This window comes from Heptranchias perlo, unplaced genomic scaffold (genome assembly GCF_035084215.1).
Source record: "Heptranchias perlo isolate sHepPer1 unplaced genomic scaffold, sHepPer1.hap1 HAP1_SCAFFOLD_43, whole genome shotgun sequence".
Classification (NCBI taxonomy): Eukaryota; Metazoa; Chordata; class Chondrichthyes; order Hexanchiformes; family Hexanchidae; genus Heptranchias; species Heptranchias perlo.
The window spans coordinates 4,104,734-4,128,692 of NW_027139442.1; the positions used below are offsets into that span (position 1 = coordinate 4,104,734).

Consider the following 23,959-nt stretch of genomic DNA (forward strand, 5'->3'; position numbering starts at 1 on the left):
GGAGAAAGAAATGACCTTAAAACGGCTCTGAAGGGGCAGATGCGGGGGAAGGGGCGGAATATGACCGGGAACGAGAGGATCAGGGACACGTTTTTGGTTATTGAAACTAAATAAAACAACGACAGAGATTATACCGGGCAGTGATTATGAGAATCTACCAGATTTCAAGTGAAATTACAAAAGCACAAGTTAGAGAGACAGTGAGTATCAAACTATCGACAGTAAAATGATTCCATAGAGGTGTTGGTACAGTTTTTCAGAGAGACTGTGGGTGGCTCTGAAAAGAGCCTTTGTGTTTATTTTCTTTTCAGTATATTGAGGAGTTTTACTTGGAGCTGGTGTACTTGGTCACCGCCTTTGTCCCTTCCGACACGGCGTGCTTGGCCAGTTCCCCGGGCAGCAGCAGGCGCACGGCGGTCTGGATCTCCCGGGAGCTGATGGTGCGGCGTTTATTATAATGGGCCAGGCGGGAAGCCTCACCCGCGATGCGCTCGAAAATATCGTTCACAAAGGAGTTCATGATGCTCATGGCCTTGGAGGAGATGCCGGTGTCGGGGTGAACCTGCTTCATCACTTTGTAGACGTAGATGGAGTAACTCTCCTTCCTCGACTTTCTCCGCTTCTTGCCGCCCTTGGCTGGTGCTTTACTCAAGGTTTTCTTGGCGCCCTTCTTGGGAGCTGCTTTCTTGTCCTCAGGCATTTTCAAACTCAATTTCAGACCCAGAAATAACCCAAATCCGCTCCGAGCTCGGATTAAATAGGCAGCCCTACAGCCCTATGGTAATGAGGGATGGAGGAAGGCAATGATTGTGATTGGTTCATTCGTAGTGAAGTCACAATAATTAACTGTAACTCTCTGATTGGTTTCTTCAAATATCCAATCAGATTTAATACCTGCCACCAATCACAAACACGCTCACACTGCTTGTTGTCCGGTTTCATCAATTTGTTCCGAACTGTTGCAGTTCTGCTTCCGGCCAGTAGATGTCCCCAAACCCCGGGTCATTGAAGTTTGCAGATGAGAGAGGGACAGAAGATAAACTCATTCTTCACATTATATTGCACGGGTGGGATTTCGAAAAACTGGGAATGGAAAACAGTTTGTTCGACAAAACATGAGTTGTAATGCTGTATTAAATGCTTGTAATTAATGTTGGGGGTATAGCTTATACTGAGGACGACTACGACAAAATACAAGAAGACTTTAATAAGCTTGCTGAAAGGCGGTGTAAATGGCCATTGAATTTCCATATAGAAAGGTGTGAGGTGGTGCATTTTGCTCGGGGGAATAAGGAGGTCAAACACTGCTTTGAAAATAAGAGTCTAAATGGGGTAGAAGAGCAATGGGATTTAGGGGTACAGATTGACAAATCTTTAAAAGTAGCAACACAGGTTGATAAGGCCATGAAATGCAAACACAGAGGTTTATTTCTGGAGGAATATATTTGAAAAGCAGATAAGTTATGTTGAACTGTAATTTTAACTGTCAAACCTTCTGTCAAACTATTAAATCTTCCCTTTCTGAAATCCGTGCTGACTATTCCTTATTATATTTTCGGTTTCTGGATGTTTTTCTGTTGCTTCATTGAGTAAAAGATTCCATGATCATTCCTACCTTCAGTTAACTGGTCCACAGTTCCCTGGAATTGTTCTATTTCCTGTTTCAAAATATAAGAATCACATCAACTGTCATCCAGTCCTCTGGCACTATTCCTTTCTGTAATGATTTTTTCTATATATGTAACAATGCCTCTGCTATCTCTTCCTTTGCTTCATTTAATAAGTGCAGATGCAATCCATCAGGATCAGGAGTTTAACCACCCTTTCTAACTTAAATGCCTTGATATCTTTATTGACCTCTTCCTATATATCATATTCACCCTGTTAATCTCCCGGGAATATACTGAGGGAAAGTAATAATTCAATATTTCTGCCATTTCGCTGACGTTACCTGTGAGTTTATCTTGTCAATCACTTAGTGGCCCTCAAGATATTCTGGTTTTCCTTCTGTTATTTCTGGCTCTGTACAATAATTTACGATTTCTTTTTATATTCCTTGATAATTTGATTTCGTGATTCCTGTTTGCTTCCCTAATTGTTTTTGTGAATTCCTCGTAACCTCTTCCTATTCGCTTTTGTCATCCCCTTATTTAATATCTATGAATGAGAAATTCCACCAGCTTGTTGTGTCTGTTCAGGGGCTGATGTTTGGGAACTGTTTATTGTCTTTGATTAAAGTGCCAGTAACCCAAAGGGAGCAATTCAGTCCGAAACTCCACAGAAACGCTCTATTTCTCCCTCCCAGTGAACTAAGGTGCTATGATGGTGAGTATCGCTCCCTTCCAAACAATTAATTCCAACAGGTTTGAATCCCAGCACGCTGAATTCAGAAACACCAAGACTGAAACCGAATTTGATGATGTTCAGAGGGATAGTGTTTTCAAAACACAAACGAGTCTAATTTATATAACAAAAATATTTTTAAAATTCATTTATTTCCCCCATATCGTTGAATTTAACTCTGTTCTTTTGTATTATTATTTGTCCTGATCTGTACAGTGGATACGGGACACAATTGCTCGGATTCAGTGAAATTAATTGATTTTCTGAAGTTTTTCCCTCTGCTGATTCCCGTTCCTTATTTAAATTATGTCGTGATGTGGAGATGCCGGTGATGGACTGGGGTTGACAATTGTAAACAATTTTACAACACCAAGTTATAGTCCAGCAATTTTATTTTAAATTCACAAGCTTTCGGAGATTTCCTCCTTCCTCAGGCAAATGTTTCAAGAGCTCCTTGAAGCCTACGCATTTATACATATAGAACAATACATGGTGTTTACAGACTGCCCCTGCAACTGCCCGTTGCCAAGGCAATCACCGTGTTCAGACAGAGAGGTGTCACCTGCAGAACCCCCGAATACACATTCAACAAAAAAACAAACAGGGAAAAAAAAGAGAGAAAAAAAAACAGAGAGAGGCAGAAACATCCGGAAGGCAGAGAGAGCCAGCAAATGACCCATTATTTTTAAATTATGTCGGATTAACCTTTCTGATCTATAGAAGGGTCATAGTCCTGAACCGTTAACCCGAGCTTCCATTCTCCACAGATGGTGCCGGACCTGCTGAGCCTTTCCAGCATTTTCGGTTTGATTTTTTTCTATATTTTATCCCTTTCACTTTTGACGGTCGCCGTTGAAACTTGCAGATTTGCACTCAGTTTTTATTTGTGTTTCAGTTCGGTTTATTTGAATTAATATAAATCGTCTCCTGAGAATTCAGACAGAAATATTGCGCAATGTAGAGTGAAATATAATGGGGCAACTTTCGAATGAGGAAAACAAAAACTTTATTCGAAATCAATTGTCTAATTTTTAACTGACAAAATTAGAAAAAATACGGGAGTAGAAGTTACAGAGAGAAACTATTTCCTCACATTGCACATTGTCCTGAATCTGGAACAACGACAGAGAATGTGAATTTGTTCCACTCAGTTACAGTTCTCACTTATGGCCAGTAGATGTCAGACTGCATGTGAGTGTGGCATTAATTCTATGTCTGTCATTCTCTGGTACTGTATGTGAGTGTGATATTCATTCTGTATCCGTCAGTCTCCAATACAGTCTGTGAGTGTGGGATTCATTCTGTATCTGTCAGTCTCTGGTACTGTGTGTGAGTGTGTGATTCGTTTTGTATCTCTCAATCTCTGGTGCTATCTGTGAGTGTGGGATTCATTCTGTGACTGTCAGTCTCTGGTATTCTATTTCAGTGTGGGATTCATTCTGTAACTCAGTCTCTGGGCAAAGTGCAAGTCTGGATTCGTTCTCTATTCTTATTTCAGGTTAGAGTATGGTACTTGAAACTGTATGTTTAATTCATTAATGTATGCAAATCTTTCGTGCTGCATTAATTTGTAAATATTGATACATTTTTGGATTTTGTTTTAATCAAACAATGTGTGCGAGTTTTGTTGAATGATTACATCTTAATCTCCGTGAAGATAATGTGTATTTCAATCTTTTACTGTGAAATTATTGGACTGGTATTTATTTTGTAGCTCAGTCTGGGCTAATAGAATAATTATTGTATCTTTCAGTCTGACACTGTATGAGATTTTTGGACTGGTATGTAATGTGTGGTTCAGTCTGTACTAATGGAATTCATACTGTACCTTTCAGTCTGATACTGTGTAATATATTTAGACAGGTTTGTAAGGTGTAGTTCAGTCTGCACGAAAGGAATTGATACTGTATCTTTCATTTTGACACTGAATGTGACTTTTGGACTGGTATCTAATGTACACCTCAGTCTGCACTAATGGGATTGATACTGTATCTTCCAGTCTGAAACTGCGTGAGATTTTTGTACTGGTATGTAACGTGTAGGTCAGTCTGTACTAATTAAATCAATACTATTTCTTTCAGTATGGTACTGTACGTGATTTCTGGACAGGTATCTAATGTGAACCTCCGTTTGCAGTAAGGGAATTGATACTCTGCCTTTCAGTTTGATAAATATGATTTTTGGACAGGTAACTAATGTGTACCTCAGTCTAATGGGATTGATACTGTATCTTCCAGTATGATACTTTATGCAAATTTTGGACTGGTATATAATGTGTAGCTCAATCTGCAACAATAGGATTGAAACTGTACATTTCATTCTGACACTATGAGGTTTTTGGACATATTTGTGAGTCAAATATGGGTAACATCTGATCTGGTATCGAATTTGTATCTCAGTGTATAATATTGGCATGAATACTGCATCTTTAAACTCATAATGTGGTGTGAGTTGTGGGCTGGTATTTAATTTGAATCTCGGGGTACACTATTGTGATTCATTCTGTACCTATCAATCAGTACCATGTGTCAGTTCTATCTGGTATTTAATTTGTAGCTAATTCTGATCTAATGTGAGATTAACACAGTGCCTTTCAATCTGATACTGGGTGTGATTTTGGACTGGGAATTATTTATCTGCCAGTCAGCGGTATTGAGTCATTGTGAAATAGAAATTCCGTCAGTCTCTCCTGCTCTGTTTGACTGTTGGATTGGAATCAGTTTGGGATTGACTATTTCTGCTGTGTGAGACTGTGGGATTGATGACCTGTCTGTGTCTCTGTGCTCTGTGAGTGATAATATACTCACAGAGTATATTAAGAAAGATTGGTTGGGTGGTAAATAGCGAGGAGGATAGCCTCAGTCTGCAGGACGATATGGATGGGTTGGACAGATGGGCGGAACAGTGGCAAATGGAATTTAACCCGGAAAAGTGCGAGGTGATGCACTTTGGAGGGACTAACAAGGCAAGGGAATACACAATGAATGGGAGGACCCTAGGCAAGACAGAGGGTCAGAGGGATCTTGGTGTGCAAGTTCACAGATCCCTGAAGGCGGCGGAACAGGGAGATAAGGTGGTAAAGAAGGCATATGGGATACTTGCCTTTATTAGCCGAGGCATAGAATATAAGAGCAAGGAGGTTATGATGGAGCTGTATTAAACACTGGTTAGGCCACAGCTGGAGTACTGTTTGCAGTTCTGGTCGCCGCACTACAGGAAGGATGTGATCGCTTTGGAGAGGGTGCAGAGGAGATTCACCAGGATGTTACCAGGGCTGGAGCGCTTCAGCTATGAAGAGAGACTGGGAAGATTGGGTTTGTTTTCCTTGGAGCAGAGGAGGCTGAGGGGGGACATGATTGAGGTGTACAAAATTATGAGGGGCACAGATAGGATGGATACTAAGGAGCTTTTTCCCTTCGTTGAGGGTTCTATAACAAGTGGACATAGATTCAAGGTAAAAGGCGGGAGGTTTAGAGGGGAATTGAGAAAGAACTTTTTCACCCAGAGGGTGGTTGGAGTCTGGAACTCACTGTCTGAAAGGGTTGTGGAGGCAGGAACCCTCACAACATTCAAGAAGCATTTGGATGAGCACTTGAAATGCCATAGCATACAAGGCTACGGACCAAATGCTGGAATATGGGATTAGAGTAGACAGGGCTGATGGCCGGCGCGGACACGATGGGCCGAAGGGCCTCTATCCGTGCTGTATAACTCTATGACTCTATGACTCTATACATACTGTGTGTGAGAAGGAGCTGGCTGCACTGTTCCTTGTGCCCCGGGTGGAGGAAACATCACACTGATTCTGGGCCCTTCAAGGATTTGCCTGTAGGAAGAAAAATTATCTCTTGTAACTCAAGAACAGGTGAGGTAGAAAATACAAAAGTGATCAATTGAATCTCTCTGTTAATAATCATTGTAATATCCACAAATGAAAACCAGCGATACAAACAGTGTCAGTGTCTGACTCCACTGCAGTACTGCAGCACTCAGCTTTTGCACACCAGGTGTGTTGGGCTGTTTTACAACAATTTAGTGACATCCAGACACAACCCAACCCCTGCACTGATCCATGAATGGGACTACCCGATGGGGCGGAGACCTTTGCACATATCAGATTTCTAATCCCCTCTCCCATGGGACTAACCGTTCAACCAAAACTAAACAGCCGCTGTTTAAAATGTGTCCTTCAAACTTCTCAACTGATGCCTGCAATAGATGCTTTTTTATAACTCCCCATATCCTTACTGTCCGGCTCTGTTTACTGTTCTATAACAAACACTAAAGGTTAATGGGCAGGTTTTAAAAAATCAGATTTAATACCTGCCACCAATCACAAACACGCTCACACTGCACATTGTCCGGTTTCAGCAATTTGTTCCGAACTGTTGCAGTTCTGCTTCCGGCCAGTAGATGTCCCCAAACCCCGGGTCTATGAAGTTTACAGATGAGAGAGGGACAGAAGATAAACTCATTCTTCACATTATATTGTACGAGTGGCATTTAGAAAAACTGGGGATGGAGACGAGCTGCAAGTACATTTTGTTAGAGCAAACACTAGTTGTGATACTGTGTTAAATTCTTGTAATTTGTTTCGGAGATATAGTCAATACAGATCAAGACTGGGACAAAATAAACATGCAGAACGGTCTTGTAAATGGCCATTGAATTTCAATATAGAAAGGTGTGAGGTGATGCATTTCGCTAAGGGGAATAAGGAGGCCACATACTGCATGGAAAATAAGAGTCTAAATGGGGTAGAGGAGCAATGTAAATCATCCTGAGAAATCAGAGAGAAATACTGTGCAATGTACAGCGATATATAATGGGGCAAATTCACAACTATGGAACGAGTGAAACAAAAACTTTATTATGAATCAATTGTCTTCATTATTCACCGTCAAAAAGTGCAAAAATACGAGAGTAAAAGTTACAGACAGAAACTTCCCTCACATTGCACATTGTCCTGTTTCTGGAACCACGACAGAGAATGTGAATTCGTTGCCTTATTATAGTTGTCGCTTCCCGTCAGTGGAGGTCAGTCTCTGGTACTGGATATGAGACTGGGGTTTATTCTGTATCTGTCAGTCTCTGTAACTGAGTGTGAGCATGGGGTATATTCTGCATCTGTCAGTCTCTGGTACTGTCTGTGTGTGGGATACATTCTCTATCTGCCATTCTCTGCTACTTTATCTCAGTGTGGGATTCATTCTGCAATTCAATCTCTGTGACAATGTGCATTCTATACTCTTATTTCAGTTTCCCCTATTGTATTGAAACTTTAAAGTATATACATGTCTTCATCGAGCATTTAATTTGTTTACACAGATACACTTTTTGATTTTCTTTAATCAAACAACGTGTGAGAGTTTTGGAGTCGTGTTACATCTTAATCTCTGAACTCTATTGTGAATGATAATATACCTTTCAATCTGTTCACGTTGAAATTACTGGACTGGTGTGTAATGTGTAGTTCAGTCTGCAATAATGGGATTAATTCTGCATCTGAGTCTAACACTTTATGTGATTTTCGGACTGGTATGTAATATGTAGCTCATTCTGCACTAAAGGAATTGATACTGTATCTATCATTCTTGTACTGTATGAAATTTTTGGACTGGAATGCAATGTATAGCTCAGGCTGCACGAATGGAATTGAAACAGTGTCACATTGAAAGATTCAGTATGAGATTTTTGGACTGGTGAGTAACGTGTAGCTCAGTCTGTGCTAATGGAATTGATATTGTATCTTTGAGTCTGATACGGTATGAGATTCTTGGATTGCTATATAATGTGTGGCTCAGTTTTCACCAATTGAATCGATTCTGTATCTTTCAGTCTAATATTGTATGAGATTGTTGGACTGATATATAATGTTCAGCTCAGGCAGTGCGAATAGAATTTAAATTGTATCTTCCAATCTGATCATTTGTGATTTTTGGACGAGTACGTAATGTGTAGCTCAGTCTGTACCAATGGCATTGATAATGTTTATTTCAGCAAACACGAGTATTTACCACTATATCCAATATGTAGCTCAGTCTGCACCAATAGAATTTAGACTGTATCTTTCAATCTGCCACTATGAGATCTTTGGACTGGTCTGTAAAGTGTAACTCAGTCTGCAGTAATGTGACTGTGACATTCATTCAAAATCTGTCGTCTCCAGTACAGTCTGTGAGTGTGGAGATTCATTCTGTATCTGTCGGTCTCTGGTACTGTGTGTGAGTGTGGGATTAATTCTGTATCTGTCAGTCTCTGGTACTGTATGTGAGTGTGGGATTCATTCTGTATCTGCAGGTCTCTGGTGCTGTGTGTGAGTGTGGGATATATTCTGTATCTGTCAGTCTCTGCTACATTATCTCAGTGTGGGATTCATTCTGTAATTCAGTCTCTGAGACAATGTGCAAGTCTGGATTCATTCTGTATTCTTATTTCAGTTTACAGTATCGTATTTGAAACTGTATCTTTAATACTTTAAATTATATACAGTTCTTCGTCCAGTGTTTAATTTGTAAATATGGATACACTTTTCAATTTTCTTTAATCAAACAACGTGTGTGAGCTTTGGAGTGGGATTACATCTTAATCTCTGAACTCTATTGTGAATGATAATGTACCTTTCAATCTGTTCGTGGTGAAATTATTGGATTGGTATGTAATGTATAGCTCAGTCAGCAATAATGGGATTAATTCTGCATCTCAATCTAATATTGTATGAGATTTTTGGACTGGTATGTAATATGTAGCTCAGCCTGCACTAAAGGAATTGATACTGTATCTATCAGTCTGATACTGTATGAGATTTTTGGACTGGAATGTGATGTGTAGCTCATTCTGCACAAATGGAAGTGATACTGAATCTTTCAATCTGATATTCTATGAGATTTTTGGACTCGTCATCTGTGCTAATGGAATTGTTATTGTATCTTTGAGTCTGATAGGGTATGAGATTCTTGGACTGCTATATAATGTGTGGCTCAGTCTGCACTCATGGAATTGATACTGTTTATTTCAGTCGAAGATTTTATGGGATTTTCAGTCTGGTATGTAATGTACAGGTCAGGCAGTGCTAATAGAATTGATACTGTATCTTCCAGTCTGATCATTTATGAGGTTTTTGGACTGGTATATAATGTGTAGCTCAGTCTGAACGAATGGTATTGATACTGTTTATTTCAGTATAATACTCTATGAGTATTTACTAATATTTCTACTATGTAGCTCAGTCTGCACTAATGGAATTCATACCGTCGCTTTCAATCTGACACTATGATATCTTTGAACTGGTATGTAAAATGTAACTCAGTCTGCAGTAGTGTAACTGTGAGATTCATTCTGTGATTGTCAGTTCCTGATACTCTATGTGAATGTGGTATTCATTCTGGATCGATCAGTCTCTGGTACTGTGTGTGAGTTTGGGATTCATTCCATATCTCAGTCTCTGATTTTGTATGTGTGAGCGATTCGTTCTGTTCCTGTCAGTCTCTGGTGCTATATGTGAGTGAGACATTCATTCTGTATCTATCAATTTCTGAACTGTATGTGAGTGATATAAATTCTGTATCTGTCAGTCTGTGCTACAGTGTGTGAGTGTGGGATTCAATTTGAATCTGTCAGTCGCTGGTACATTGTATGAGTTTGGGATTCATTCTACATATCAGTCTCTGGCACTCTATCGGAGTGAGAGATTCATTCTTTATCTGTATCTAAATTATATCTTCATTTACAGGATGGCGTTCACATCTGTATCTTTAATACTTAAATGTATGAATAATTTTTCCCAGTTTTAATTGGTAGATAATGACATTTTTAAAAATGTAATAAGATAATGTGGGCATCTATTTTTGGACTTCTATTAAATCTACATTGGGAACACAATTGTGAATTTGTGCATCTTCCAATTGATATGGTGACATTTTTGAACTTGTATATAATGTGTAGCTCAGTCTGCATGAATGGAATGCTGTATATTTCAGTCTGAATCTGTATCAGTTTTGTTGTCGTGGTTTCTAATGTGCAGCTCAGTCTGCACTAATGGAATTGATACTGTATCTTTCAATCTGACACTGAGATTTTTGGACTGGAACGTAATTTATAACTCAGCCTGCACTAATGTAGGTGACTGTGAGATTCACCTTGTATCTCTCAGTCTCTGGTACTGTGTGTGAGTGCGGGATTCATTTTGTATCTGTCAGTCTCGGGTGCTGTGAGTGAGTGTGGGATTCATTCTGTATCTGTCATTCTCTGGTACTGTGTGTGAGTGTGGGATTCATTCTGTGTCTGTCAGTCTCTGCTGCTGTGTGTGAGTTTGCGATTCATACCTTATCTCTCAGTCTCTAGTGCTTTATTAGAATGTGGGATGAACTCGGTATCTGTCTGTCCTTGGTACTGTATGCCTGAGTGCGATTCATTCTGTTTCTGTCATCTCTGATACCATACTTGAGTATGGGATTCACTCTGTGTCTGGCAACCTCTAGTACTGTATGCGAGTTTGGGATTCCTTCTGCATGTCTGTCTCTGTACTGTATCGGAGTGTGAGATTCATTCTGTTTCTGTCCATAATTATTCTCTCAGATTACATTATGATGTTCAATACTGTAGCTTTAATATGTTAATGTTTGAATAGCTTTTCTCATTATTTAATTGGTAAATATGGATACACTTTCGTATTTGAAGCTGGAGGCTTTAATCAGATAATTTGTGTGCTTTTTGGACTACTATTAAATCTGTAAATCTGTGAGTAATATTGTGAATGGTAATTTATCTTTCAAATTGATATGGTGACATTTCTGAATTGGTAAATAATGTGTATCTCAGTCTGTGCTAATAGAATTGATACTGTATCTTTAAATCTCATACTGTGAGTATATTATAAACTGGTATCTAATTTGTTTCTCTGGTTACACTGTCACAGCAATTCTCAATCTGATATTGTACATGAGTTTCGGCCTTCATTTTGTATTTGAATGATACACTAATCGAATGGATACTGCATGCATTAAACTCACGTGTATTAGAGAGTTCTGGGCTAGTATTCAATTTGAATCTCGGGATATCTGGTATTTATTTCATGGCTGATGTTGCCCTTTTGTGAAATTGACAATCTGATAGTGTGATTTTGGGCTGGGATTTTAGAATCCACCTGTCAGCGGGACTGAGTTCGGGGGAAATGGAACAGTGTCTGCCTCACCTGCTCTGTTTGACTGTTGGATTGAAAATGTGTCTCTGGAACTTGGGATCAGTGTGGGACTGACTACTTCTGCTGTGTGGGACTGTGGAACTGATGACCTGTCTGTGTCTCTGTGCTCTGAGAGTGAGAATATACCTACTGTGTGTGAAAAGGAGCTGGCTGCACTGTTCCTTTGCCTCGGGTGGAGGAAATTTCACAGTCATTCTGGCTCCTTCAAGTATTTTCCTGTAGAAAGAAACGTATCTCTTGTAAATCAAGAACAGGTGAGGTAGAAAATGCAGAAGTGATCAGATTAATATCTGTTAATAATAATATTGAATATCCACAAATGAAAATCAGCGATACAAACAGTGTCAGTGTCTGACTCCACTGCAGTACTGCAGCACTCAGCTTCTGCACACCAGGTGTGTTGGGCTGTTTTACAACAGTTTAGTGGCATTCAGACAAAACCCAAACCCTGGACTGATCCATGAATGGGACTACCCGATGGGGCGGGGAGCTTTGCACATATCAGATTTCTAATCCCCTCTTCCATGGGACTAACCGTTCAACCGAAACAAAACAGCCACTGTTTAAAATGTGTCCTTCAAACTTCTCACCTGATGCCTGCAATAGATACTCTTTGTATAACTCCCCACATCCTTACTGTCCGGCTCTGTTTACTCTTCAATAACAAACACTAAAGGTTAATGGTCAGGTTTAAAAAAATCAGATTTAATACCTGCCACCAATCACAAACACGCTCACACTGCACATTGTCCGGTTTCAGCAATTTGTTCCGAACTGTTGCAGTTCTGCTTCCGGCCAGTAGATGTCCCCAAACCCCGGGTCATTGAAGTTTACAGATGAGAGAGGGACAGAAGATAAACTCATTCTTCACATTATATTGTACGGGTGGGATTTAGAAAAACTGGGAATGGAGAACATTTTTTCGATAAAACATTGGTTGTAATGCTGTATTAAATGATTGTAATTAATTTAGGGGGTGTAGTCAATACTGAGGAAGACTACGACAAAATAAGCTTGCAGAACGGCCGTGTAAATGGCCATTGAATTTCAATATAGAAAGGTGTGAGGTGGTGCATTTTGCCAGGAGAAATAAGGAGGCCACATTCTGCTTGGAAAATAAGTGTCTAAATGGGGTAAAGGAGCAATGCAAATCGTGTCCTGAGAAATCAGAGAGAAATACTGTGCAATGTACAGTGAAATATAATGGGGCAAATTCACAACTATCGAATGAGTGAAACAAAAACTTTATTATAAAACAATTGTCTCATTTTTCAATAACAAAACGAGCAAAAATACGGGAGTAGAAGTTACAGACAGAACCTTTCCTCACGTTGCACATTGTCCGATTTCTGCAACCACGACATAAAATGTGAATTTGTTCCGTTCTTTTACAGTTCTCGCTTACGTCCAGCAGAAGTCAGTCTCCAGTACTGTGTGTGAGAGCGGGGTTTACTCTGCATCTGTCAATATCTGATACTGTGTGAGTGTGGGATTCATTCTGTATCTGCCAGTCTCTGGTAAAGAGTGTGAGCATGGTGTTAATTCTGTATCTCTCAGTCTCGGGCACTACATATGAGTTTGGGATCATTCTGTATCTGCAAGTCTGTGGCACTGTATATGAGAGTGGGATTAATTCTGTATCTGCCAGTCTCAGGTACTGTGTATAAGTGTGGAATTAACTCTGTATCTGTCAGTATCTGGTACTGTGTGTGAGTATGGGATTCATTCAATATCTGTTAGTCCCTGGTATTTTGTGTGAATGTGCGTTTCATTCTGTTTTCGTCAGTGTCAGGTGCTATATGTGAGGGAGACTTTCATTCTGCATCTATCAATTTCTGGTACTGTTTGTGAGTGATATAAATTTTGTCTCTGTCAGTCTGTGCGACAGTGTGTGAGTTTAGGATTCATTCTGTATCTGTCAGTCTCTGGTACCGTGGGAGTGTGTGATTCATTCTAAGTCTGTCAGTCCCTTGTAATGTGTGTGAGTGTGGGATTCATTCTGTATCTGTCAGTCCCTTGTAATGTGTGTGAGTGCAGGATTCATTCTGTATCTGTCAGTCCCTTGTAATGTGTGTGAGTGTAGGATTCATTCTGTATCTGTCAGTCACTGTTACATTGTTTGAGTGCTGTTTTCAATTTGCATGTCAGTCTCTGGCCCTCTATCTGAGTGTGAGATTCATTCTTTATCTGTATGTAATTTGTGTCTCTGTTTACAGTATGGTGTTCAAAACTCTCTCATTAATACCTCAATGTATCAATAATTTTTCCCAGTGTTTAATTGGTAGATAATGATACATTTTAAAATATAATGTTTTCGGTTATAATCAGAGGATGTGGGCACTTTTTGGACTTCTATTAAATCTGTATCGATGGGAAAAAAATTGTGAATTAGTTTATCTTCCAAAATGATATGGTGACATTTTTGAACTTGTATATGATGTGTAGCTCAGTCTGCTTGAAAGGTATACTGTATATTTCAGTCTGAATCTTTATCGGTTTTTTGTAGTGCTTTATAATATGTAGATCAGTCTGCACTAATGGAATTGATACTGTATCTTTCAATCTGACACTATGAGATTTTTGGACTGATGTGTAATGTGTAACTCAGACTGCATTAATGTGTGTGACTGTGAGATTCATTCTGTATCTGTCAGTCCCTAGCACTGTCTGTGAGTGTGGGATTCATTCTATATCTGTCAGTCCCTCGTACTGTCTGTGAGTGTGGGATTCATTCTGTATCTGTCAGTCCCTAGTACTGTCTGTGCGTGTGGGATTCATTCTGTATCTGTCAGGCTCTGGTACTGTGGGTGTGTGTGATTCATTCTATATCTGTCAGTCCCTTGTACTGTGTGTGAGTGTCGGATTCATTCGGTATCTGTCAGTCACTGTTACATTGTGTGAGTGCTGGTTTCATTCTGTGTGTCACTCTCTGGCCCTCTATCTGAGTGTGAGATTCATTCCTTATCTGTATGTAATTTGTATCTCCGTTTACAGTATGGTGTTCAAAACTTTATCTTTAATACCTCAATGAATGCATATTTTTCCCAGTGTTTAATTGGTTGATAATGAAATGCTTTAGAATATAGTCAGAGAATGTGGGCACTTTTTGGACTACTATTAAATCTGTATCGATGGGAACACAATTGTGAATTAGTTTATCTTCCAAACTGATATGGTGACATTTTTGAACTTGTATATGATGTGTAGCTCAGTCTGCATGAATGGAATACTGTATATTTCAGTCTGAATCTGCATCAGTTTTTGTAGTGGTATATAATGTGTAGATCACTCTGCACTAATGGAATTGATACTGTATCTTTCAATCTGATACTTCTTGGAATGGTAAATAATGTTACTCAGCCTGCACTAATGTGTGATTCATTTTGTATCTCTCAGTATCTGGAACAGTTTGTCAGTGTGGGATTCATTCTGTATCTTGTCAGTAGTGTGTGTGAGTTTGCGATTTAATCTATATATGCAGTCTCTGATACAGTGAGTGTGGGATTTATTCTGTGTCTTTCAGTCTCCAGTCTTGTATGTGGGTGTTGAATTCTTTCTGTATATGCAGCCTCTCAGACTGCATGTTGGTGTGGGATGCATTCTCTATCTGTCAGTGTCTGGTACTGTGTGTGAGTATGTGATTCATTCTGTATCTCTCAGGCTCTGGTACTGTGTGAATGTGGGAGTCATTATCTTTCTGTCAGTCTCTAGTACTTTATGAGAGTGAGTAATTAACTAGATATCTATCAGCCCTTGGTACTGTATGCCAGTGTGGGATTCATTCGATATCTGTCATCTCTGGTAGCATATGTGAGTGTAGGATTCGCTCTGTGTCTGTCAGTCTCTATTATTGTATGTGAGTTTGGGATTCCTTCTGCATCTGTCAGTCTCTGGTACTATATCTGAGTGTGAGATTCATTCTGTATCTGTATGTAATTATTCTCTCAGATTGCATTATGGCATAAAAAATGTTAGCTTTAGTTTCGATCATATTTCTCATTATTTAATTGGTAAATGTGGATACACTTTAGGATTTGACACTGTAGGTTTTAATCAGATAATTTGTGTGCTTTTTGAACTACTATTAAATCTGTATCTCTGTGAGTACTATTGTGAAAGATAATGTATCTTTCAAATTGATATGGTGACACTTTTCAAATGGCGTATAATGTATAGCTCAGTCTGTACTAATAGAATTGATACTGTATCTTTACATCTCACAATATGAGTCCATTATAAACTGATATCTAATTTGTTTCTCAGATTACACTCTCACAGCATTTTTAATCTGATACTGTACATGAGTTTTGTACTCGTATGCAATTTGTATCACATGATACATGCAATATCCATTCGAATAGTGTATTAAACTCACATGTGTGTGAGAGTTCTGGGCGAGTAATCAATTGGAATCTCAGGGTACATTATTGGGATTCATTCTGCACCTTTAAATCGGGTACCATGTGTGATTTCGATCTGGTATTTAATTCGTAGCTAATGTTGCCCTATTGTGAGATTGATACAGTGCCTTTCCATCTGATAGTGTGATCTTGGACTGGGATTTTTGTATCTACCTGTCAGCGGGACTCAGCTCGGGGGAAATGGAACAGTGTCTGCCTCACCTGCTCTGTTTGACTGTTGGATTGAAAATGTGTCTCTGGATCTTGGGATCAGTGTGGGACTGACGACTTCTGCTGTCTGAGACTGTGGAACTGATGACCATTCTGTGTCTCTGTGCGCTGTGTGTGATAATGTACTCACTGTGTGGGAGAAGGACTTGGCTGCACTGTTCCTTGTGCCTCAAGTGGAGGAAACATAACACTGATTCTGGATCCATCAAGGATTTGCCTGCAGGAAGAAAATTATCTCTTGTAACTCAAGAACCAGTGAGGGAGAAAATACAAAAGTGATCGAATTAATATCCATATCAATGATTATTTTGAATATCCACAAATGAGAACCAGTGATACAAACAGTGTCAGTGTCTGACTCCACTGCAGTACTGCAGCACTCAGCTTCTGCACACCAGGTGTGTTGGGCTGTTTTACAACAATTTAGTGACATCCAGACACAACCCAACTCCCGCACTGATCCATGAATGGGACGACCCGATGGGGCGGGGACCTTTGCACACGTCAGGTTTCTAATCCCCTCTCCCATGGGACTAACCGTTCAACCGAAATCAAACAGCCGCTGTTTAAAATGTGCCCTTCACACTTCTCACCTGGTGCCTGCAATAGATGCTCTTTGTGTAACTCCCCACATCCTTACTGTCCGGCTCTGTTTCCACTCTTCACTGTCCAATAACAATAAACAGGGTGAGACTGGAACTAAACCAGGAACATTCACTACTGGTTTGGGGAGAGAAAGCAGCAATGGTTTTAAATAGCAGGTTCTTCCCATTCTCTCTCCCTTCCCCTGGACACACCCTGTACACACACAGCCCGAGAATAACCTCTCCCTTCCCCCTCTCACTCCATGTTCCGGGACCAGTTCCTGATCCACTCCGCCTCTTACAAACAGACCCCGGACTTCCCCTGAACTTCCCCCGGACTCAATGCCGATCTCTGAGCCCATCTGCGGACACGGTCCCGAAGCGATGAGCTGCTGTAACGAGGCTGCTCTTTGCTCCCTTCCCCCGGGGGCCGTGATCTCTCCATTCTCGGCTGTTTTAAACCATCTTCTTCCGCTCACTGAGTGAATGGCGCCCACAGGCCGAGCTGGGGGAGGGGAGCGCGCATGCGCTCTTCCGCTCACCAACAACCAGCGCTGGGGGCGGGGCTGCGTCACGCATGCGCAGAAATCTGGTTTAATTCTCAATACAAAAATCGATGGAAACTTTCCCCAATTCGAATTTTTCAGAGTCTGAGCAAAGGAAGTGGGTCTGGGGGAAAGGTCAGAGGGAATGGGGTCCACAGGCTGTGCAGGAACAGGCACCAGAATGGAAAACAAATTGGATTCCACCAGTGCCTCACGCTGGAATCCAGACTGAGTTTACAATCTCTTACTATTGAACTAGATGTTTCCATCCCTGCTGTTTCTCTCGGCATCTTTTGATGGAAAAGTGTCTTTCAGAGATAACGTGGGCGGCTGTGAAATGAGCCAATTGGTTCTATTCATTCTTGGTCCCTTTACTGATAAAGAAACTTGTGACTCCGGAACTGGAGGCCGGATTCCTCGAACCAATCCTGGAGAAACATGGGAGGAAAGTGGGAGTCGGTGTATTTGCTGGGACCGTGTAGGATTAATATTTGACGGCTACAGTCCCAGTTTATTTCAATCGGAGTGAAACTCTCGGTCACTGAGAGAAATACAGAAGGGCCCTGAGCTGCAAAATTGCAGAGGGTACAACATGCAAGAGAGGGTTAAATGCGTGACACTGTCCCTGAGAGTGGGATTAATAATGTGTCTGTCTCTGAAATAATATCAGTGAGAGATGAGACTGCATCTTCCGTCACTCCAGCTTGGAATGGCAATTGGAATGGAGAATTTTCCAATTTGTTACTGGGTGAAAACGGGACATTGCAGGTCAGTTTCTCTCTCTCTTATGTACAACATATGAAGGTGGAATACTGCTGCTGAGCGTGATACAGAGAGACTGATGGGAAGCGTATGGCTGATACTCTGCCTGTCTGTATCTCTCTGGCGCTGTACACGAAGGTGGGATACCGTTTGCTGAGTGTGAAACGGACACACTGAGTGGAAGTGTGAGAATGATACTTTGTCTGTGTGCCTGTCTCTGTCTGTCTCTTTATCTGTCCGTCTGTATTTCTCTACCTCCAGCGCTGTATATGAAAGCGGGATAGTGTTATTGAGCTAATATGAACAGCCTGTTGGAAGGTAAAGACTGATTCTGTTTCTGTGAACAGACCTCCGGTGTTGTTGGTGAGACGGTCACTGTCCCTTCTCTTATGTATGAGCCGGTCTGACGGTGCATTTATCAGTCTCCAGTCCAATAAGGAAAGGTGGGGAGAAACAGCATGTAACGGCCTGACACAGGACTGCCTATGAATGTTGAATTTATTCAGTAACTGGCCGTCTCTGGGTGTTGAGAATGGGACGGATAGGACACCAGTTACTGTTGTCTGTCAGTCAGTTTCGGAGGAGGGAGAGAAAGACAGAGAGACTGGAGGAGCCCAGAGCGGATAATTTGTATTATCGTCTCAACCAAACATATTGCTGAGTGTGAATAATATAATCATGTAAAACCAGATATGGATAATCACATCCACAGCTGTGATTGGCTGCTGCCCCTGAATCTGGGGACCAGACACTGAGGAGCGCCGGCCTCGGAGTGTTTAACAGTTACTGAGCTGGGAAACGACAACTCACCTCCGAGAATCTGCAGCACAGGCCGAGCGGTGAGGAAAGCCTGTCACGGGAATTGTCAATCTGGCGAACAGTTTGTCCTGTGAATGTGAAGATGTGAACATTGTGTCAGAGAGAGTGTGTTAAAGGGGCGGATGGGTTAGATTAATGTCACTGTGTTTGTGTGGCCGGACTCATCGCCAGATTTCCGAGTGCCTTTTGAGTAAAATTTTCAAAAAATCCCTGTCAAAGGATCGCCCTCCTCCCCTGCCGAGCTCCGAAGTGGAAATTTAAGGTAAAGTTTCAGATCAATTCAAGATTTCAGGTGAAAAACGGAGATCATGTCAGCGATCGGGTGAGAGAGCGCGATCAGTGCAGCAATGAAACGGGTTTAAATCGAAACTGGTGCTTTTAATTCCGGTGAAAGTTTTTCGACAGCAAACATACCGGTGTGAGATATAGGAAGGGGCTAGTCTGGGACTCTGGAGTGCCCGATTTGAATTGGAATCGGGGAGTTTCAGAAGAGAGAGAAACACAGAGAGGCTGGAGGGGCCGGGAGCTGACAGCAGGATGTCTCCGCCCCGTCCGCTCTGTGCCTTTAAGTTGCTCTGTGCCGCCGCCTCTCGTTTCATTTCTGACCCAGCTCTGACTGTCAGAGAGATTTTCGACAGAGTCCCGGACATGACAGACACTGCAGCCGCCGAAACGGCTCCTCCTGCCGCCGCCGCCGCTCCACCCAAGGCTCCGAAGAAGAAGAAGGCGGTTCCCCGACCCAAGACCACCGGTCCCCCGTTGGGCGAACAGATCCTCAAGATTCTGGGGGATTGCAAGGATCGCAAGGGGATATCCCTGGCCGCGATAAAGAAGGTTCTGGCTGCCAAAGGCCTGGATGTGGAGAAGCACCGGTCCCAGATTAAATTAAGTATCAAGAGAAATGTGGAAAAAGGCTCCCTGGTGCAGATCAAGGGCACGGGCGCCTCGGGCTCCTTCAGAGTCGCTAAGAAGGAAACTCAGGCAAAAGTGGGAAAGAAGGTGAAGAAACAAGTGACCAAGAAATCTCCCGGAAAGAAACCAGCGGCCAAAAAAACAGCCCTCAAGAAATTAACGGCCAAGAAACCAGCGGTCAAGAAATCGACCACGAAAAAGGCGGCGAAATCACCAATTAAGAAGAAAGCGGCGGCTAAGAAGCCCAAGACCCCCAAGACTGTGAAGGCGAAGGCGAAGAAGGTGGAAAAACCGAGGGCCAAGCCCAAGCCGAAGTCAGCAAAGCCTAAGAAAGCAGCGGGCAAAAAGAAGTAAAAAATCAAGTGCAACTTGTGACCATCTGAACCCAACGGCTCTTCTCAGAGCCACCCACGTCTCTCAGAAAAGAGCTGATCCCGGAATCAGATGATTCCTGTCCCGGGACCGGGCTCAGATTTCAGATAGAAATCATTTCAAATAAACCCAGGGTCCTGGTGACTCGCTGACATTCGCTATCACCGCCCGACCCCCAATGTCTGTAATAAAATAGAGAGAATGGGATGTCCGGGCCGGGCCTCACTGGAACTGGCGTGTGTTCGGCTCCAGTCCCAGTTCATTTTTTCTCAGATTCAGGGCGACAGTCCGTGACAGGGTAAAACTGGCGGAGATCTGCAGCTATCACAATTCAAACCCCAACACATGAGATTCTTCAAATCAGCTGGAATAAAGTGTTTATAAACTGCTGAACCCGTCTGGGAGGGAATGTGCGGGGAGATAGAATCGGGTCTGGGACTGAAATGGAAGGAGGCGGGTTGTCTTGTTATGGAAGGGACTGTATTTAGGCAGGAATATTACTGACTATTGATTGTAACGGGGCTTATTGAAAAGCTCCGGGATTCTATGAAGCCGGAGTCTGTAAGGGTTTGTGCGGAGCGCGGTGTTTCGGTTCTATTATCGATAAACGGTTTGAAATTGGCGGGTGGAGAAAGCTGGAGGTGGAGCTGGAAGATCAGAGGCCGCTCTCCGCTCTGTCCGTCTCTCTGATTGTCTCCTCCCCTCCCTGTTTAATATCACACTCTGTCTCCTCCCCTCACTGTTTAATATTTATCTCTGTCTCCTCCCCTCACTCTCTCACCCTGTGTCTGTTTCAGTCAGGTCAGGGCAGGCTGCATAAAAACCGAACCAACATCAGTTAGCTCTTCATTCAGCAGCGATTTGAGTGAAGAATAATCATGTCTGGCAGAGGTAAAGGAGGCAAAGGACTGGGCAAAGGCGGAGCCAAGCGGCACCGGAAAGTGCTTCGTGATAACATCCAGGGGATCACCAAACCAGCCATCCGCCGCCTGGCTCGCCGTGGCGGTGTCAAGCGGATCTCGGGTCTGATCTACGAGGAAACACGCGGGGTGCTGAAGGTTTTCCTGGAGAATGTGATCAGGGACGCGGTCACCTACACTGAACACGCCAAGCGCAAGACGGTCACTGCCATGGATGTGGTGTACGCTCTGAAACGGCAGGGCCGCACTCTCTATGGATTCGGCGGCTGAACAACTCGACCCTTTCTAACCGGACACAAAACAAAGGCTCTTCTAAGAGCCACCCACCGCCTCACAGAGAGAGCAGTGACCTGGGAACTGGGAGAGGAATGATCTCGGGGTGGGGAATCAGTTTCCGATATTTAATTAGTATGGGGAGATTCCCCAACACTCGGTACAGGGAGATCAGAAACAAGAGCCGGGGTTCTCGGCCATCCCGAGAGAAGGAGCGGAATTCCCGGTTTCACGGTATAAATGAACAGGCGGTGATACAGAGTCTTTCCCCAGACATTACCTTCTCCGCTCAGAGTAAAATCCCTCCTCACTCCCTCTCCCGCTGTGTCCTCTCTGCTCGGTCTTTATTTCCTGCCCTCATTCAATTATCAGTTCGATGTGAAGTTTCTGTTTGAGGAGCGGTTCACCGGGCCGGAACTGGTGGGATTTTTGAAATTGAAGCTGGAAAGCAATTCCCGTTACGGAAAGCAATGACCGGGGATTTATTCCCGCCCGTTTACAGACAGATCAGAGAATGAACCGGAATGTGAAACAGCCTGAGATTTGAGATGAGGAGAAGGAAATAACGAAGATTATAAAGAGAGAGTTTCTTAAATTGCTGGAGGGAAATGAAATTTTCTTGAAACTGTTATTAGATGCTCTGAAATTGGCGGGCTTTTTGAAATTGAAGATTAATTTCAGCTCAGCCAATTGGGACCCAATACCTCCCGCCGTTTTGGTCTGACTGACAGATCTCGGATCAAACCTGCCAATCACAGTCCCGGGGCAGTCCCTCCTTGTCTGGGGGTGAAACCTCAGCCAATCACAGACCAGGGGCGGATACCCTTAGACGCTTTAAAAGGCGGCCCCAGAGCGCACTCCGTATTCACAGTCTCTGTGTCTCAGGTTGTGTTGAGATCTGTTCAGAAAATTGCCAGGACCAAGCAGACAGCGCGCAAATCGACCGGCGGGAAAGCTCCTCGCAAACAGTTGGCGACCAAAGCGGCCAGGAAGAGCGCTCCAGCCACGGGCGGAGTGAAGAAGCCTCATCGCTACAGACCCGGCACTGTGGCTCTGAGGGAGATCCGCCGCTACCAGAAATCCACCGAGCTGCTGATCCGCAAACTGCCCTTCCAGCGCCTGGTGCGAGAGATCGCTCAGGACTTCAAGACAGACCTGCGCTTCCAGAGCTCGGCCGTCATGGCCCTGCAGGAGGCCAGCGAGGCTTATCTGGTGGGGCTGTTTGAGGACACCAACCTGTGCGCCATCCACGCCAAGCGAGTCACCATCATGCCCAAAGACATCCAGCTGGCCCGCCGCATCCGCGGGGAGCGCGCCTAAACCCGACCCGGCTTCAGCACCAAGTGCAACAAAGGCTCTTTTCAGAGCCACCAAATCGGCGATGGAAAGAGCTTTGATCTACTGGGTTGAAATGGCAGGGTCGTGAGAAATTTGCTTAAATGGGAAACGTATAAAGGGGAGGGAGCAGATATCAGACGGACAGGGACAGAATAAATACCTCACTCACATCCAAACACAAATTTCACTCACATTCTTAATTCAGTAATCGCTGATACAATAACAGTACATCAGTCAGCATCCGTTGTACAAATCTGGGTAAAATAACACAGACTGAGCCAGTGTTGTCCGAGGATGGGACGGTAAATAATATTAAGCGTCCCTGGTATTTCTGTATCCCACCCGCCCAGTTGGCAATTCTAACGGTTCTGGTATTTTGTCTCATTCACCAGACAAACTGCAAATTATAATCGATTGGAGGTTGGCGACATCTGCGGTCCGGAAGCGAGTACTGCAACAGACCGATATGGATGATTTGTGCATAACAAGTTATTGTTCGTTTCTCGAATCGGAATCAAGTCCTTTTGAAGTTAATTCCTGATCCAACAGACAGTGACCAGCCCTTTCATAGATACCGTGGGTGGCTCTGAAAAGAGCCTTTGGGTTATCAGGTTAAATCTTGGCCGCTTTACTTGCTCTTGGTGCTCACACTGCTGGTTTTCTTCGGCAGCAGCACGGCCTGGATATTAGGCAGCACCCCGCCCTGAGCGATGGTCACCCGTCCCAGCAGCTTGTTGAGCTCCTCGTCGTTGCGGATAGCCAGCTGCAGGTGTCTGGGGATGATGCGGGTTTTCTTATTGTCGCGGGCCGCGTTGCCGGCCAGCTCGAGGATTTCAGCCGTCAGATACTCGAGCACAGCAGCCAGATAGACCGGTGCTCCGGCACCCACACGTTCAGCGTAGTTCCCCTTTCGCAGGAGCCTGTGAACACGGCCCACAGGGAACTGCAGTCCGGCCCGGGATGAGCGAGACTTGGCCTTGGCCCGAGCTTTACCGCCGGTTTTTCCTCTTCCAGACATTTCCACAATCTCACAAACACTTTCACAAAGAATGAAGAAATCTTCCCGCACTCGCCCTTCTTCTATCTTCTGGAGGAGTGCAGTGGGGGCACTTGTGATTGGTCCATCTGTTCTCAATCTCATTGGTTCAACGAACAGCCCAATCAGAGAGCTGTTTATTCAACAATCAATAGCCGAATGAGAAAAGGACGGAAAATACCGAACTGAACCTTTTTTTTGAAATTTGAAAAGCCCGCCAAT

The 23,959-nt window shown here is 42.9% G+C and overlaps 2 protein-coding genes and 1 long non-coding RNA gene across 4 annotated transcripts; 1 reads left to right on the forward strand and 2 right to left on the reverse strand.

The window, feature by feature from the left end:
* Positions 1-1,326: 1,326 nt before the first annotated feature.
* Positions 1,327-17,198, reverse strand: LOC137312404 (uncharacterized). Of its 2 annotated transcripts, XR_010960712.1 has the most exons (5): positions 16,770-17,198; positions 16,307-16,393; positions 11,676-11,761; positions 6,083-6,169; positions 1,327-1,658 (listed from the first exon to the last, which is right to left on the reverse strand). It is a non-coding gene; the product is annotated as an uncharacterized lncRNA (long non-coding RNA). The 2 variants fall into 2 exon arrangements; XR_010960711.1 differs by lacking the exon at positions 1,327-1,658 and having other exon boundaries at positions 5,687-6,169.
* A 2,360-nt stretch (positions 17,199-19,558) lies between these two features.
* LOC137312401 (histone H1-like) lies at positions 19,559-20,152 on the forward strand (the record flags this gene model as incomplete). The annotated part of the gene is made up of 1 exon (XM_067978968.1): positions 19,559-20,152. A coding segment is annotated over one exon (594 nt), but the record flags the coding sequence as incomplete, so codon positions are not given.
* Positions 20,153-23,329: 3,177 nt separating this feature from the next.
* On the reverse strand, positions 23,330-23,719 carry LOC137312392 (histone H2A.J). Its single transcript, XM_067978959.1, has one exon. It carries the CDS (start codon positions 23,717-23,719, stop codon positions 23,330-23,332), a length of 390 nt encoding a protein of 129 aa, XP_067835060.1.
* Between the last annotated feature and the right edge of the window lie 240 nt (positions 23,720-23,959).

What these genes read in the sequence shown, in the direction of transcription:
- LOC137312392 (XM_067978959.1), bottom strand. Translation starts at nt 23,719, where the DNA reads ATGTCTGGAAGAGGAAAAACCGGCGGTAAAGCTCGGGCCAAGGCCAAG.